General features: G+C 42.6%; 1 protein-coding gene across 2 annotated transcripts in view; it reads left to right on the forward strand.

Moving 5' to 3' along the window:
* LOC128760581 (integrin alpha-5-like) overlaps positions 1-15,413 on the forward strand; it is a 40,756-nt gene that overhangs the window by 11,165 nt on the left and 14,178 nt on the right. For both annotated transcript variants that reach the window (XM_053868075.1, XM_053868076.1), the window contains exons 3-19: positions 413-537; positions 1,923-2,023; positions 2,897-3,020; positions 3,152-3,213; positions 3,398-3,443; positions 3,580-3,705; positions 3,866-3,910; positions 4,066-4,109; positions 4,195-4,251; positions 7,961-8,013; positions 8,486-8,694; positions 8,772-8,963; positions 9,034-9,079; positions 9,143-9,256; positions 9,794-9,849; positions 10,200-10,357; positions 12,206-12,343. In XM_053868075.1, coding sequence (XP_053724050.1) covers positions 413-537; positions 1,923-2,023; positions 2,897-3,020; positions 3,152-3,213; positions 3,398-3,443; positions 3,580-3,705; positions 3,866-3,910; positions 4,066-4,109; positions 4,195-4,251; positions 7,961-8,013; positions 8,486-8,694; positions 8,772-8,963; positions 9,034-9,079; positions 9,143-9,256; positions 9,794-9,849; positions 10,200-10,357; positions 12,206-12,343 — 1,696 coding nt within the window. The remainder of the gene's footprint in view (positions 1-412; positions 538-1,922; positions 2,024-2,896; positions 3,021-3,151; positions 3,214-3,397; positions 3,444-3,579; positions 3,706-3,865; positions 3,911-4,065; positions 4,110-4,194; positions 4,252-7,960; positions 8,014-8,485; positions 8,695-8,771; positions 8,964-9,033; positions 9,080-9,142; positions 9,257-9,793; positions 9,850-10,199; positions 10,358-12,205; positions 12,344-15,413) is intronic.

Here is a 15,413-nt window from a genome sequence, read left to right on the forward strand (position 1 = left end):
GTACTGTAAATTGTCCGGCCTTACAATATGTGCTATGTTTTAAACGTTTTTTTTACTTTGCACTGCATAGGAACCATTTTCAGTTTAAATCCCTGTGTGAGTGAGCGAATCATCTGGTGCATGTGTCAGGGTCCTGAACAATCATCCTGAAGTTGCCTGGGCCTCAATTCTGGGACCACAGTGTTACAGTTCTAATGAATGCCAATGATTGAAAACTCATTAAAAGTGTTAAAGTTTAACACAATATAGCACACAAACACAATCCATGATTGATATACTGTCTAACTTTTAATAAAAACTTCACCTTCCCTGCGGCTTTTTTTATGCAACTTTTCTATCATTGTATGACAAATGCAATGTTCCGTATTAGTCCGAGACTCCATCATGACTTCCTGTGTTTACTCCGCTCCAGAGTCAGTGTGCTAATCGGTGCTCCCAAGGCCAACACCAGCCAGCCTCAAGTCACTGAAGGGGGAGCCGTCTTCTTGTGCCCCTGGAGCCAGAACAACTGCAGCATTATCAACTTTGACAATCAAGGTAGGGATCCGTGGTGGAGGTTGAATAAGAAGAATTCCTGTCATGGTGGCGTTGTTTATTTATAGAACCCCCAGCGCTGATGGTTCTGCTTGCACAATAACCACAGTAGAAATTAGTAAATTACGTGGTGGAAGGGTAAAGAGGCCACTTTTCTCGAAGGCACAGTTAACAGTGGAGACACTAGCGTAAACCCCGCTGTGACAAATAGCTGCGAGAGCAGCGGAGGAAGCTACAGGGAACGTCTCATGTTATGTGATTCTTCGTTTGACCCTGATGTCAGATAGCTGGCTCCTGCCTTCCGAAAAATTCAACCCTACCGTTTTTGATTGAAACCAGCTTCTTCGTGTTTCGGCTGAGATTTCAGCTTCTGTTGAGGTCTCAGAAACCATGTTTTCAACGTCCACAGAATCTGGATTTCCTGCTGCTGGACAGTCCAGCAGGCACTGTTTGAGCCAGAGTCATTAAGAGGACATGAACCCCAGAGGAACTGGACGGCCAAAAATGAATCAGCTCCATCAGAATAACAGGAAGCGATAACAAGGATCAGAGGGCTGCACTTTTATCGTTCAAACACACATACTGATACTGAACATTTTTGTTATATATACATAGCAACTTTTGACAAACAAAATGTTGCCACATTTCAGGGGCTTTTCAGAAGTTAAATATGTTCTGACCACAAACGCTACTCCGATATTCACAGCTGCCATAATTGGTCTCAGGAGTCTTGCTGTGTTTGAGGACGCAGCCCACACTCCATTAACCTAAAAGGCTCACTAACTTTTGGCCCCAAAAAAGTTTAGGCTCCCCACATGTCTCATGTTGCCAGGAAAGTAAATGACGAGACACACCACAATGAAGTTTATCAGCTCAGCTCGATGGCTTTGTTGACAGTAACATCGGGTTCAATTGAAGAGCAGCTCAAGTACAGTTATTTCATCAAGACATAATGATTTTCGCAGCACACAGTAAGTACATTTCAGAACAACTCCAATGACTAACTACACCTCGCACACGTGCACCGTCTTAGAGAGACTTTTCTCATCACTGTTTACCAGCGGCAAGGCCTATTAAACGCCTGACAATGAAGCACAGCCGTTTAGGTTACAGTTACTGCACAGTTCAAATCTCTCTGAGCTGTTTGATGTGTGCCATAACATGGTGAATGGATTTAGATTGCCGACCCTGAACTAAGCCGTAAAACGAAGATGTGAAAAGCAGCAAACATGTGGGGAAGAGCTCTCCATTGAAGCCCTGGTGGTACAGGCGTAACCACTGTCTTATTGAGAAGGTGGTTTTGTCAAATGATCTCACATCTGTGTGTGTTTGGGTGGAAATATCAAATTTGTTATTTGATTCTCTTCAATTTTAAACTTTTTTTTCAGGGGACCAGTATTTTTACATCAATAATGTAACCACTCAGGTCGAGTTTAAGTCCCATCAGTGGTTCGGAGCAACAGTACGTTCCCATGGCAATAATATCCTGGTAAGACTTGGTTCATTACATTAAATATGATTCAAAACTAATCTTTAATATTGGGTTGTGAATTTTTTTCCCCAGATAATTTTTCACCATTTTTCTCATTACTCTCTCCAGACTATGAAGGCGACCAATTCATTTGTTGCACTAGCACCAAAATGAAACATTAAAATTATTGGATGCTTAAAACATTCTTTCTCCATCAACATGAGCTGTTTTCAAGTTGACTTCTGTGTCCCAGAACAATGCCCTCCGTGTCGTACCCTGACGCCGCGAGCAGCGTGTCACATATAAGAAAGACTGAGGTTGGGGTTGGGGTTAAGTCATGGGTTTCACTCAGTACCATCACTTGGATCCGTTGGTAAGGACAGTATAGCATCTTAAATGATAGCCAATCCTCACACATACACATCAATACGTCGGCCACTGTCTTTGGTGTCAACATTGGATGCAGAAGTCCACTGTAAAATTGTTGCTATTTGACACCTGGAGAGTGACAATGTGTTGCGGATTTGTCCCGCACCTTCCTCCGTCTCCTCTCTGCTCCCTCCCACTCTCAGTATAACAACCGTTTTTCAACATTAACTACCTTTAAGAAGGAATCATATTTGTTATCAAACTAATATTTGTTGGGACTCAATGTGTTTTTCCTTTTGGGAGCCACTGATTTCTGAGAAGTGTTTGCATCTACATGCAGATAAACATCGAGACAATTTAGCTTGGCAATATATTACATTATTTAACGCTTAAATTAAAGGGTTTAACTCACGCATTAGTGCAGCAGGAATGTTTGCTGAGACATGTTTCTAAATATTCAGCATTAGGACAGAGAAAAAAAAAAGATTTTTGTCTAAGGTTTTTTCATTTTGTCCTCAACAGGCTTGTGCTCCAAGGTATTACTGGAGAACTGAACATGAAATACCGTTTGCAGACATGACAGGAACCTGCTACCTCTCTGTAGACAACCTCAGAACATTTGTGGAGTATGCTCCCTGTAGAACAGGTGAGTTACTATCACACCTTTTCACCATGCCCCCGTGTGAAGTTGGGATTTGATGTGGTGACGGTCCTTTACAAGTGTGCAAGAATAGTGTTGCTGTCGTGAAAACATGTTCATTTCCATTTGGCTTCCAGAGAGACATGGACCTGCTGGTCAGGGCTTCTGTCAAGGGGGTTTCAGTGCTGACTTCACCAAGGTAAGACCAATATTTGTCTAAGATTTCTCGCTGGTTTGTACATAAACACAACACAGACCCTGTGTTTGACAATTCGGGCTGATGTCAGCAGTACAGATTACACATCAGACTTTGTTGAAAGTCAAAATAAATGTGGCATGAGACATAAACATCTGCTATCATCTGGTATTATTGTCTGTTGCAGGACGGAAGGGTTGTGATTGGGGGACCAGGCAGCTTTTACTGGCAAGGTGAGGAATGTGGAACAACGCTTTAATGAATTGATCCAATTGAATCAGTCCTCTTACTGTCAATAAGCCCCATAAGCTCAGTTCAACAAGAGGGTGTCCCAATATAACCTCTGAACCTCTCGGCTGTTGTGTCCAGGCCAGCTGATCTCAGCAACCACGGAGGAGATTGTGAAGGCCTACTACCCGTCTTACTTTCTGCTGTCTGTAGCCGGGCAGGTTCAGACGCGGCAGGTGCAGGGCAGCTACGATGACAGTTACCTTGGTAAGAGCGAGCAGTGATTATACGCATAAAAATGTCATCTTTACTTTTTTCTGACTTTTTTATTTAACAAAAATGCTGCACCGAAATCATCTATAACAGATTTTGCGCAATAGAAACGAAACGTCTGTCACACTTCTCTCTCCAAATGTCTTTGCTCCAGGTTATTCTGTGGCTGGCGGTGAGTTCAGCGGGGACGATGAAGAAGGTGAGGGTCATGTTAACAGTCCCAAATCCCCCCAAACATATGTGTGCAAAGTTTATTGGCCTCAACTCTGTTTCACCCTGTGGTTTAACATGCATTAGGGTGAGAAAAAAAAAGCACAAATAAATCCCAACAGCCCAGTCTCTTTCTTGTTCCAGACTTCATCACAGGAGTTCCGAAAGGACTGATGCTGTATGGTTTAGTAAGGAGTCTCATATCAATATGTGGCAAGCATGAGTAACCACTGTGCGATAAAGAACCTTGACTAAATACCTCTCCTTGTTTAGGTGTCCATACTAAATGGAAGTGACTTGAAGTCGCTGCTGAACTTGACGGGCGAGCAGGTGGGTGCAGCTGACCTGGGGTGAAGTGACCACCACCATAGATAGAGGTTGAGTTTACTGTTAAAGAGAATTCATGAAAGCCTCTCGTGTGTTTACTTTGTCAGAAATCCTTCACTTTATCTGGTTGCTCCAAACCTTCTGCTATATTTCAAAATCTGTGAAGCATATATTTGTTTCTACTTCAACCTAACAGTAGTGCTGTGTACCACCGTGACGAACCCCCCACCACCGTGGGTCTTTATATGGCCACGAGGAGGTATAAAAGGTTGTTTTTGGATATTCTCTTTCACTGCAGACTTCAGTGCTGTGAAGCATGTGTCTCACGACTCCCAAGATACTGCGCTTTACAAGCACTCATTCATCAAAACGTTCTAAATACACGCTTGCGTCATCGGTAAACTTAAGACTGAGGACCACAAATTTGCCAATAAATACATTAGTTACTCTCGAGTTTGTTATGATCAATTGCTGTCTAATTTGCTGCTAACACACTTTTGAATAAATTATTTATGTTCATATATGTTCCCTAGTCTTAGGTGTAACTGAATCATTTGAGTAAGTTGCGGTCAGATATTCAGTTCAGATGATTTTAAGGGGCCAACAGAAGAATATAAACACAACTAAGATCCAATATTAAGCATCGGTGTCAATCTAGAAATTAAATCATGATTTGGCATACAGTGAACTGTGACAACAGAAAAAACAGATGTGTAATAACAAGACAGTCTTCATGTCTGTGACATGGTCCTTTTGACACATAAGGCAAGCTCAAAGGCTCATTTTTCATTTTCATTTTCTCCCTTTACTTATGAAACTGTACCCGTTTCGAACTACTACTGCCGCTGGTCACGCGCTTCCATGCGATCTTTGTGTCGGCATTGTTCACCAATATATCCACCAGGGGGAGCAGCCCAGAGTCAAAAGTTTATGACGAAGACAAACTCCAAAACCAACATGGCGACTGTGGAAGAAGTATTGATAATGTACCTCTTGCACAAAAGTGGCAGCGTTGTAGGAGGCGGTGGCCTGTGAGGTCGTTCGCCACTGGAGGACAAAGTATTTCTGCCATTGTTATGTCTTCTTCGTGACTCATGAGAGCTACCTATCAGATAGTAACTGCAACACTGCCCCCCATGGTTTCTGTTGGTACTGCTCTGCTAGCTCCGTATCCGTAAGCTTTGTGGAATTGTGCAGATATTCAGACAAAATGAAGGCTGAGCATGGACAGAAGGCTGCACCCACATCTGTACGTAACGTTGAGCATAAAAGAGCCTTTGGAGGAACTCTCCATCCGGTCTACAAAGAAGACCAAATGAAGGGATAACAATATCAGCAAGTCATTCACCATTGATTTTCTGGCTGATTTAGCCTGGTGTGGAATTTGGGGTTTCCTTGATGAAACTGTTGCCTCAGGACTTGGCAAGGAAAGAGACTGGACAAAGTCAGTTTGATTAGGCATCTGTGCACATCTGCTGGCAGACACAGTCAGGCTGATGCCGTGGTGATCCAGATTGGCTCTCCGTTACACCTGGCACCACATGTGTCCTTATAGGCCTCACTTTTCTGCCTATTTACATGCATTATTAAACGATCCATGTTGTCTGTGCACTCAGTGACACCAGAGCCCAAGTGTGTAGCCTCTTGGTAAGAAGTTGAACTACCAGATGAAGTGCTCAGTATAGTGCAACAGGATTGTTTCCTTGGGAAAAGTGTCTTTCCTGTCACTTCCTGGTGGTTTGGTTAGGTTTAGGGTGCGACCTCACAAAGATTCATTGTGTGCACACAGAGTGAGGTATCAGCATGTGACTGAGCATATGAAAGGATGAATGTGTGTTTGTGCGTGTGTTCATCTAAAAGTGCTTACAAGAGCAATAGTGGACACCTTCGCTGGTATCAGAGATCTGATGTGAACTGGACTCTTAACAGTCCGACAGCTGAAAAAACACAACAGATGCTGGACGCCTTGTTGGCAATAGAACCATATTTTGTCATCACTCATGATCCTCGAGGATTGTTTGCAGCTTTTGCCTTGTGTTACTCCTTTAGTTTTGTGTTTAGTTTGAAAGCGAATTTAAATGGAAAACAACACGCAAACGACAAATAGAAATAAGTGAATGTATTGCATATTCCAGTTGATCAGCAGTCTCTAAAAACACAGTTGCTTTCAAAGATGTTTTTTTCAATCCTGATTTCAAGGCTACAGAGGTAAACTACTTCAGCACATTTCAGAAAGCCAGTGATCAGAAGACTTTGGCTTGGTGGTATACCTGCCTTAACCAGGTTCGAAACTGGTGGAGATTTAAAACTTTCCTTTCAGGAGTGACCTGGCCAAAATGGCAGCCAAAAAAAAAACTAGTTAATAAAGTTAAATAATAGTTAATATTGGTTAATAAAGTTAAGTAGTCAATAATAATATTTACTGCAATTCCCCAAATCACAAATAAGAGCAAGATAATCCAATATTGTTATGCATTTCAATGACACAAACCAATTTTCCCTGTCTACTCTGTTACCAGATGTGTCAAGGTTAAGTCCTTCTGTGAACAGAATCTTGAAGCCTTTTTAGACCAAGTTCAGTTCTGACTCTTGGGACCTGCATGAGTGTGATGTGTTGAATGCACAGGCCATAATGGCTGAGATTTTTTTCCCAGCAAGGATCTAGTATTTATAAGAGCTTCATCCCTGTGACCAACCTGGGCAGGTGATGGTGATGGATGCTGTTTTCAATTGTCAACATCCCCGCTGTTGTTTGAAGCTGAAACTCTGAAACTCTCTATTAAAGGCAGCATCCAATAGCTTATGGGATTTTAGAAGAGAAAAAGATGATCCCGAAATTACAGAATCTTAAAAATGAGGACTTAAAAATGGGCTACGGCAACAGACAAATTGCCTCGAAGACTGTTCAAATTGTGAGCAAGAGTGGCCCTAAAATGGAGCCTTGAGGCACACCCTTTTCTACGGCACACTATGTTCAATCAGATAAGCAACCAGCCAACAGTGAGATGTGATGACTGCACAGGGTTCTTACGATGACTAATGCGGATTGAAACGGCGGAAGCATTTTCTGTGAAAACTATCCTGACCTCCTCAGAGATGTAAAGTCGATCTTAACAGCAGAAAATCTCAGCAAACAGCCATTAAAATCATTTTGGTGTTGATGGTTGTTGACTGTGAAAGTTCCTCTGGCTCCTGAGCTCCACAGGAAGTGTTGCTCATGTTTCTCAGTGTGAATAAATACCAGAGCAGAACTCCTCAGATATCGCCACGGTTGTGAACTCTGACCTCACCCTTAGTTTGATTTATGTCCAAACAGGCTTGTTTTGCACCAGAGGGAGAGGATCCCAGAGTCGAGGCTTGTTTTGCAGGACGGCTGAGAAAATGACTACCTTGTTCCTTTAAATCTGTCGGACGCCGACGTCGCATTATCATGTAACGTGATTCGACCTTTCATGTGTGGCATGAAATGAAACCAGGCTTTAATGAGCCTGAAATTTCCTTGCCGTGTACCTTTTCTTGACTTCAGTGGCAAGCGCTAGAAAAGGGGCAGAAAAAAGGACCGTGGGGTATTGTGGGATTGTCAGTTAAAAAATAAATTCCTTTGTAGGTATGGCCGTGGTTTGGAACGCGGCGGAGCTGGAAGAAAAGAAAGGGATCTTTGCACTGTGATGTGATTACAGGCTGACTGACTCTATTTTGTAATGTGTTCCAGATGGGCTCCTACTTTGGATATGCAGTGGCAGCTACTGACATCAACAGCGACGGGTGAGTGAAGGGAGTGATGGAGGCGACAGAAAGTGAGAGGGAGACAGCCATTTATCAAATGACAGAAGTGACTAACAGTGAAACCAACTTTTGGGAATCAGTCGGCCTGTGATGCGTAATAACATGTATTTATAAACATCCCTCAAATAGTTTAGTTTCGACTTCTCTTTTTTGCTTCTTTTTTTGTCTCTCTCAGCTTTGAGCCATCATGTTTTATAAACATTAGACATTAAAAAGACAACCGTGGCCACACGAGGTTTTCCTACAAAGGGGTGTCGATTATTTTAGCAGTCCCTTTTCACTTCCAGTCTGGCGGAAATATTTACTAAGCGGCTTTCCTCTCCTTTCCATTTGCTCCCAAACGACAGTCGCCAGGCCACTCAGTGCCCCATCATATTAAAAAAGAAAATGATTTCCATGTGAGATGAAATTTTACAGTCTTCACTCTAATCTAATTGGATTTTCCGTATAGACTGGATGACCTTGTGGTGGGGGCGCCACTATTTATGATCCGGGGGCCCAACGGTCGTCTGGAGGAGCTGGGCAAGGTGTATGTTTACCTGCAGGTGGCGCCTATGGAACTGCAGCCGAGCGAGCGTCATCTCCTCGGCTCGCAGCCCTTCAGTCGGTTTGGTACGTCACTGGCTCCCTTAGGTGACCTGGACCAGGATGGATTCAATGGTATTTTTTATATTTCTATTCCTATCGACACTCAAAATAGTTTTTCTTCGCCATTAATGCTTTGTTTGTCCCAACAGATGTGGCCATTGGCTGTCCCTATGGAGGAGCTGACCAGCAGGGGCTGGTTCTTATATACAATGGACACAGTGGTGGACTGAAGGACACACCCACGCAAGCTCTCTCTGGCCAATGGGCTTACAGCGCTTTTCCCTCAAATTTTGGTTATGCTCTCAGAGGAGACCAAGATGTGGACCAAAATGGCTACCCAGGTGGACGTTTATTTTTGTGTGTGTTGTTTTGTTTCGAGTCTTATTAATGCCGCTGTTGTCTCTGTTTCAGATCTGCTTGTTGGTGCTTTTGGAGCAGACAAATCGGTGCTGTACAGGTGTGTGATCATTTTTGGAACACTGCAACTGAAACCTTACAAATTCATGTGTTTTTGATCCAGGGCCCGTCCAATCGTGAGTGCCAGCGCCTCACTCAGTGTGCAGCCCACCATGTTCAACCAGGAAGAGAGGCTTTGTGAGCTCATAGCTGGGGGCGAAACCACGTCTGTGTCATGGTACGGATGACTTGTGTTTTCATTTAAAAATAGCATTCTTTCGAAAGAAAAATCTGTTTGGTGATGTTCGGCATGAACATTTCCCCCTCAGTGTTATGTAATGCAGGTTTTCATTCACTTCCCACTTTGAGAATGTCAAATGTCTTAAATGAATCCAGTTAGTGAAATGTTGTAAACTCCAAACCTTTGCAAAGGAAAGAGGGAAACTTGTGTTAATTGTTGGCGACGCTTTCACCACAAGTCACTGCTATGTGAACGTGGTGCCGTATACAGAATGCTGGTGAGCATGAGGTTTGTTTTTGTGTTGTGTTTTGGTGCCTTGGAAACATAAAAAAAGAGGAGAAAGGTGGGGTTACTTAATGTTGAAGGACGGAAAGAGTGCAACTGCTGTGAACCTCAAAAAGGTTGGAAAGATATTGTCATGTAATGAAGGCAATATTGTCATTACTAGCACCAGAACTCCCAAAACAGGACGATGTTGTAATAATTCTAAACCAGCCCAACATGAAGCATATTTATGTATGTTCTTGCCTACAGTGTTAGCATCAGCTTCTGCCTGCAGGCCAATGGGAAGCACCTCCCCTCTTCACTAGGTGAGTCGGAATCACATGCATGCACACACATACACACAGATGGTCCCCATTACCTTGCTTTCTTTGTGTGGTCACAAGTATGCTGGACCTCACTTTGGTCAATTTGGCTGTTAAGATCAAGATAAAAGAACAATCATGTAAATACCGAGCAGCGTGGTGGGCTTTGCTAGTTTACAAGAGTTTGCCTAAGTATGTGGGCGTGTATTGTCTCGTGTTTTCATGTGGTCTCAGCAGCACACACACACGCTCTTTACAATAATATATGTCGCAAGGTAATGTGTCTTTAAAAACTCAACGCTCATTCACACTTTCTCTTTAAATTCTCGATCACCACTGTATTTACTTTACAGGGTTTGTGGTAGAAGTTCAGTTGGATAGCGTGAAGCAGAACCAGAACCAGTCCATTCGGAGGACTTTGTTCCTGGACACCAAGCTGCCCAGTCTGCTGAAGACCATTCCTCTCACGAACGGAGAGCGCTCATGTCACGATGCAAAGATCTATCTGCTGGTCAGTTGCACGTCAGTTCCAATAACAGTTTATCAAACAGCAATTTCTTCACCAAAGTATTAATACTTTAGGTCTCAACTTTGACTATTGTGACACACTTTACTGACAAGTCTGAATTGGATGTCTCGTTGTTGCGGAATAACACAGGTTGCTTTCATCCACCTAACAATTTAGGAGTCATGTGACTACAAAAATAAAATGCCACGCAGAGAGAAACACTGTCATTTGGACACACTGACAATTTGAATGCAGGGTTTTGGGGCTGCAGCAGGAAGTCAGTCACGCAGGCGCATGGGGAACAGGAAGTTTGAATTCTAGTTCAAAAAGGATTCTCACATCTCTGCTAAGTTTTACCGAGTGTTAAGTGTCTACAAAAATATTTGGGTCACTCCTCAAATGCTAGAATAGGCAGCGTGGGCGCTTCAAAAGCCGACTGGTATCAACTGAAAGGCTCCGTTACCATCCTTTGTAAAACTGAAGGAGGTTCTGGCACATGGCAGGAGGAGAAACAGCAGGCAGTGAAGGAGACTTATTGCTTTGCAGCTAATGAGGTAATTGGAAACAAATGAGCGAGGGTGCATGTGATGTGATGGGGTCAGCTGTCTGTGTTATTGAAGTACATGGCATAACTTTATCAGTCTCATGTGACAAAAACAACACTAAGCAAGCATGGATTCATGATTCAGCCCACAGTGCACCATAAATCTTAAGTTTTTTTTTTTCTTTTTTTTGGCTGAACACAACATAGGTTTACAGGTCAAACAAACAAAATATTTTTATTTATGTTAGAAGACAAATTTGAGTGAAAGAAAAAAAAAATACATTATAAGGATAAGGTAAAATATTAGTATAAAAATATATAAGAGCAATTGGACATTAGGGACATATGGTTTGCTAATGCATGTTTGATAGTGGGAAGATATTTTGTGCCATTTAGTTTTAATAACAAGGAGAAGTCATAGCACTGCCATGCCATTAAGGTCAAACTGGTTGTTATGCAGCACGCTAGCAGAAATATTCCGTGTTTTAAAGTGTTTCCTGTAATCACTCCTTGTTGTTGTAGATTTTTTATGAGCCCATTTTGTCTAAGTTGTTATTCTTACAACAAAGTTCCCTTTGTTCCCTTTGTCGCTGAAGCAGCGGCCCTTTTGACACTAGAATCCAGCGTTGATAACCAGGTGCACAGGGATACACTTTTGCCCCTGATGTTTATGGCACGTTTGCTTTTTGATAAAGGACATGACCGCTTGACTTCAGCATCAAAGGTCTTCGGGTTACAAAGTCATAGACAAGTTATGCGTCTTCAAGCATTTTAGAAGGCAACGGTGTATGATCCACTCTGAAGAGTCAATAGAATCTCTTGTGTCGATGTTTCTCTGCACCAAATCTGGTTGTCATTTGCTGCTTGCAGCGTTTTGCACCTGGAGCTCCAGGTGAATGTAGTTAAATGGGGTTAAAGTCATTTCCTCATCGTCAGAGTTTGAAGTTTGTTTGAAGTTTTATTTTGAAAATGCACCTAAAAACACACATGGTTGAGAAAATACTACAGTACCAATCTTCTCATCAGTCAGTGGTGACCAGATCAAAGAGCCTGTCTGACAACAGCACTGAAGCCATGTGCAGCGACTGTAAGAACATAATCATCCTGAGTGCTCCGCTCTGACGCCATAAACACAGTTTGACTGGAGCTGCCGACCAGCCGCACCTGTCAGTCAACGTCTTGGACTTTTCCAAACCTATTTACTCCTTTATCTGTGAAGAAGAAATGTCAGCATTGCTTCATTCCTGTTGTTGCTTGACATGTGTTGCCTAAAATACATTTTAAAGTTTCATTCCTATCATTTGCAGGCGGAAGACGAGTTCCGAGACAAACTCTCTCCCATTTACATCAGCCTAAACTTCAGCCTGGATCCTCAGGTGGAGACGGACCAACATGGGCTCAGACCTATCCTGAATTATCAGACTCAACAGTTAATAGAGCAGAAGGTATGTAAAGTACAAGGTGAAAGAAGAGCGACTATCTCTCACCGAAAGATTCGGAGCAGGTCTGTGGCGTCAAGAAGGAGTTTGAAAAAGGGGATCTCTTGAGCTGTCATCAAAATTAGAGCGCTTTGATGTCTGGAAATTACAAGCCTTTTTATGGGTGACGTCACCTTTCTATTGGCTCACTGCGACTCACCCCAGGTCTTCTCAGGATTAGGAGCTGTTGACTTGTAAAGCAGCTCAAGTTCCCATGGTTGAGGCCAGATGTTTGCTGTCTTGTCAACAGAGCAGGTGCTACTGTATGTGCTGACATCCCTGAGCATGGATGTATTTGAGCATTAATAAAAAGTGTATTATTCATTTTTTATAAATAAACAAAGCCGTTTATGTGCAATAGCAAGGAGCGAGAACATGTTCTGACAGTAATATTTTGGGAGCTAAATTCTTTCAGCGATTTAGAGCCTGTGTTATCACAGACCAAAACGCAGATGCAGCAGGGAGGGAGAGAGACGCCGTGGAAGCTGGATTAAATAACCAATATCCAAATACTTTCCCCACAGTTATACAGCCCAGTTATCCCAGTATCTACAATCCTCCAGAGCTATACTGAGCAAAAAAAACAAAACAGGCTTTTTCTTCCCTTTTGTCTTGCCCTTTCAGCTAAGTGACTTAATATGTACTGTATGTACATCATGAATACAGTCCATGATATGCTTGTGAAATGGCACTGTAGAGTGACGTCAGCATACGTGAACAAGTCCTTGGTATACATTTGACTGGGGATGTCCCGATACCGATACTATATCAGTACTTGCTCCGATACTGGCCAATTTCGCTGTAGTCGTGCTTGTGAAATACTTGCTCAGCATATACATAGATTGTCCAGGCTGAAGTTGAAATGTTCAAAGCAAAATCTGTGGCAGGGAACGTGCTGAAAAAAAAGAAAAAGTAAAGCATAATTCAAAATAGCTGTTTTGGTATTGCTAAGTACTTAACAATTAAGTATCGTATTCGGTACCGGCAAAACTCAATTGTCAGTACTTGGTCTGCGGATCTGTGGAGGTGGTATCGGAACATCCCTACACAATAGTTGGCCTTTGAAAATAAAAGATTGCGAGTGTTAAACTCGTGACAGGCAGGAGATGCGTTTGAGCTCAGTCTCCCAACTGTTCACCTGGAAACGGACATGACGTTGCATCTTGTCGTCGTCATAATGTGGGAAAAAAAAACAATTTTACAATTTTGGGAAGACATATCGATATTTAATATTGTCACGGAAAAATCCCATTGTATTTGAAAATGGTTTTTTTTCTCCGGCCCTACTAATTACGACCACCTTCTCCTGACAACGAAGATACATTCACTTATTTTGGTTCAACTCATTACTATTAGAGTTTAAAATTCCCTATGTTTTTACACTTTATCGTCAATCATTTGACAGAACGCCCATGATGCGATCCATGCGTTGCCTCACCACACCATTAATGCATGCCTTGAGTTTTAAGCTCGAACCACACACAGACACCGGGCTTTTCATTTGAGAGAAGAACAGATGGTCCGATAAATATTATCTTGAAAGTTTGCCAAAGGCTCATCTTTTAATGTCACCACTGTGCATGTATTGGTTTTGAAATGGCAACTCTTGAGGTGCCTTTTTAAAACCAACATCAAATGTGGAGGTCCTTTGTAGCGGCGAGGCACACGTGTTTGAGGGTTCAAGGTCAAGCTGAGCTGATTACTGCTCTCCTACACTGTGCTTTTTTTCCTCTTTACATGAAGAGAGCGTGTGTCAGACGGGCAAGTCATGGCTTTGCAAAAACATAGAGGAAGGACTGACGGTCTGGTTTGGGCGGGTAGGCGCTCTGCTCCACTGTGACCATCTGGTTGTGGTTTTTTTTTTCATGTTTATTGCCAGCTTTCTCCGCTGGGGAAGAGCTGGAGAACGTGCTCAGATTTAAGTGAATGGGACAAGGTATAGTGTGTGTGTGCATGTGTGGGTATTTATGACTGGGTTTTTCTGTCAGTTCATTTTCTGTCTGATGTAACAGACCAACACTTTCTTATTCAGGGACGATCAAAGCAAGACCATGATTTCTACTTTCTTGTATTATATAAATGACCTAATGGAGGTTTTGCCATGAGGTCGAATGAAAAACATCCTTCATCAGACAGCTCAAAAAACTACCTATAATCTTCAATGATGTCCGTGAAAAAACACAAAAAAGCGCAGTCCGACTACTGGAGAGAATTTCTCTTCGTCTGACTAAAGGACCTGGATAATATGGTTAATAGCTGGACTAAGTTAGCATGTAGCCGAGTTGCTGGACTATGACCTGTCCGGTGATATGCAGCTGCACGAGCTTCAGCTACACAGCGGAAGTAAACAAACTCCTGGTTTTATCACGGTCTAGTGATGTCTAATAACCGTCTTGGACAATGGAGAAGTCGTGTGTGGAACCGGATGCAGTGTGTGTTCCTCGGTCTTCACCTGTGTCTGCGGTGGTCACATGACAAACCTGATGTCAGCTGTGTTTTGGAACTGGCCACGACGGTGATCTGCAGATTTGTCTTTAAATTCCTGTTATTTTGACCCTTAGTTCTCACAAGAAGATGAGAAGATGTGATGTGTTGGTTTAAAGGAGACGACATTTACCGCCATGTTAGCAACCGTTAGCATGGTTGCTAAGTGAGTTGATGCTCAAAATGGTGAGCACAACTCTGCACTTTAGATACTCCGCAATCTCTGGAGTATTTAGTTTTATTGTGGAAGCAAGTTTAACCCCAAAAGTATCTCCGTATATCTCAGTCCACATCGACATGTGGCGGAAGGCTAGTATGTTACCAGTTCAATACACAATGTCCAATTGCTGGCAACAGGAAATCTCTCCCAGAAGGCATCATTCAGACAGAGAGAAAGCAGGAGAACAAGCAGCAGGAGACGGAACAAGAGAGAACTGTTTCATGTTAGCGTATTGATGAAGAACATTTTTAGAAAGGACTGTTGAAAATATTTTGAATAGGATTTGGGATTCTTTTGGATAGGACCCAGCCTCCAGTCTCTCCTGTTGAGGAT

Source organism: Synchiropus splendidus, chromosome 6, assembly GCF_027744825.2.
Source record: "Synchiropus splendidus isolate RoL2022-P1 chromosome 6, RoL_Sspl_1.0, whole genome shotgun sequence".
NCBI classification, from domain to species: domain Eukaryota; kingdom Metazoa; phylum Chordata; class Actinopteri; order Syngnathiformes; family Callionymidae; genus Synchiropus; species Synchiropus splendidus.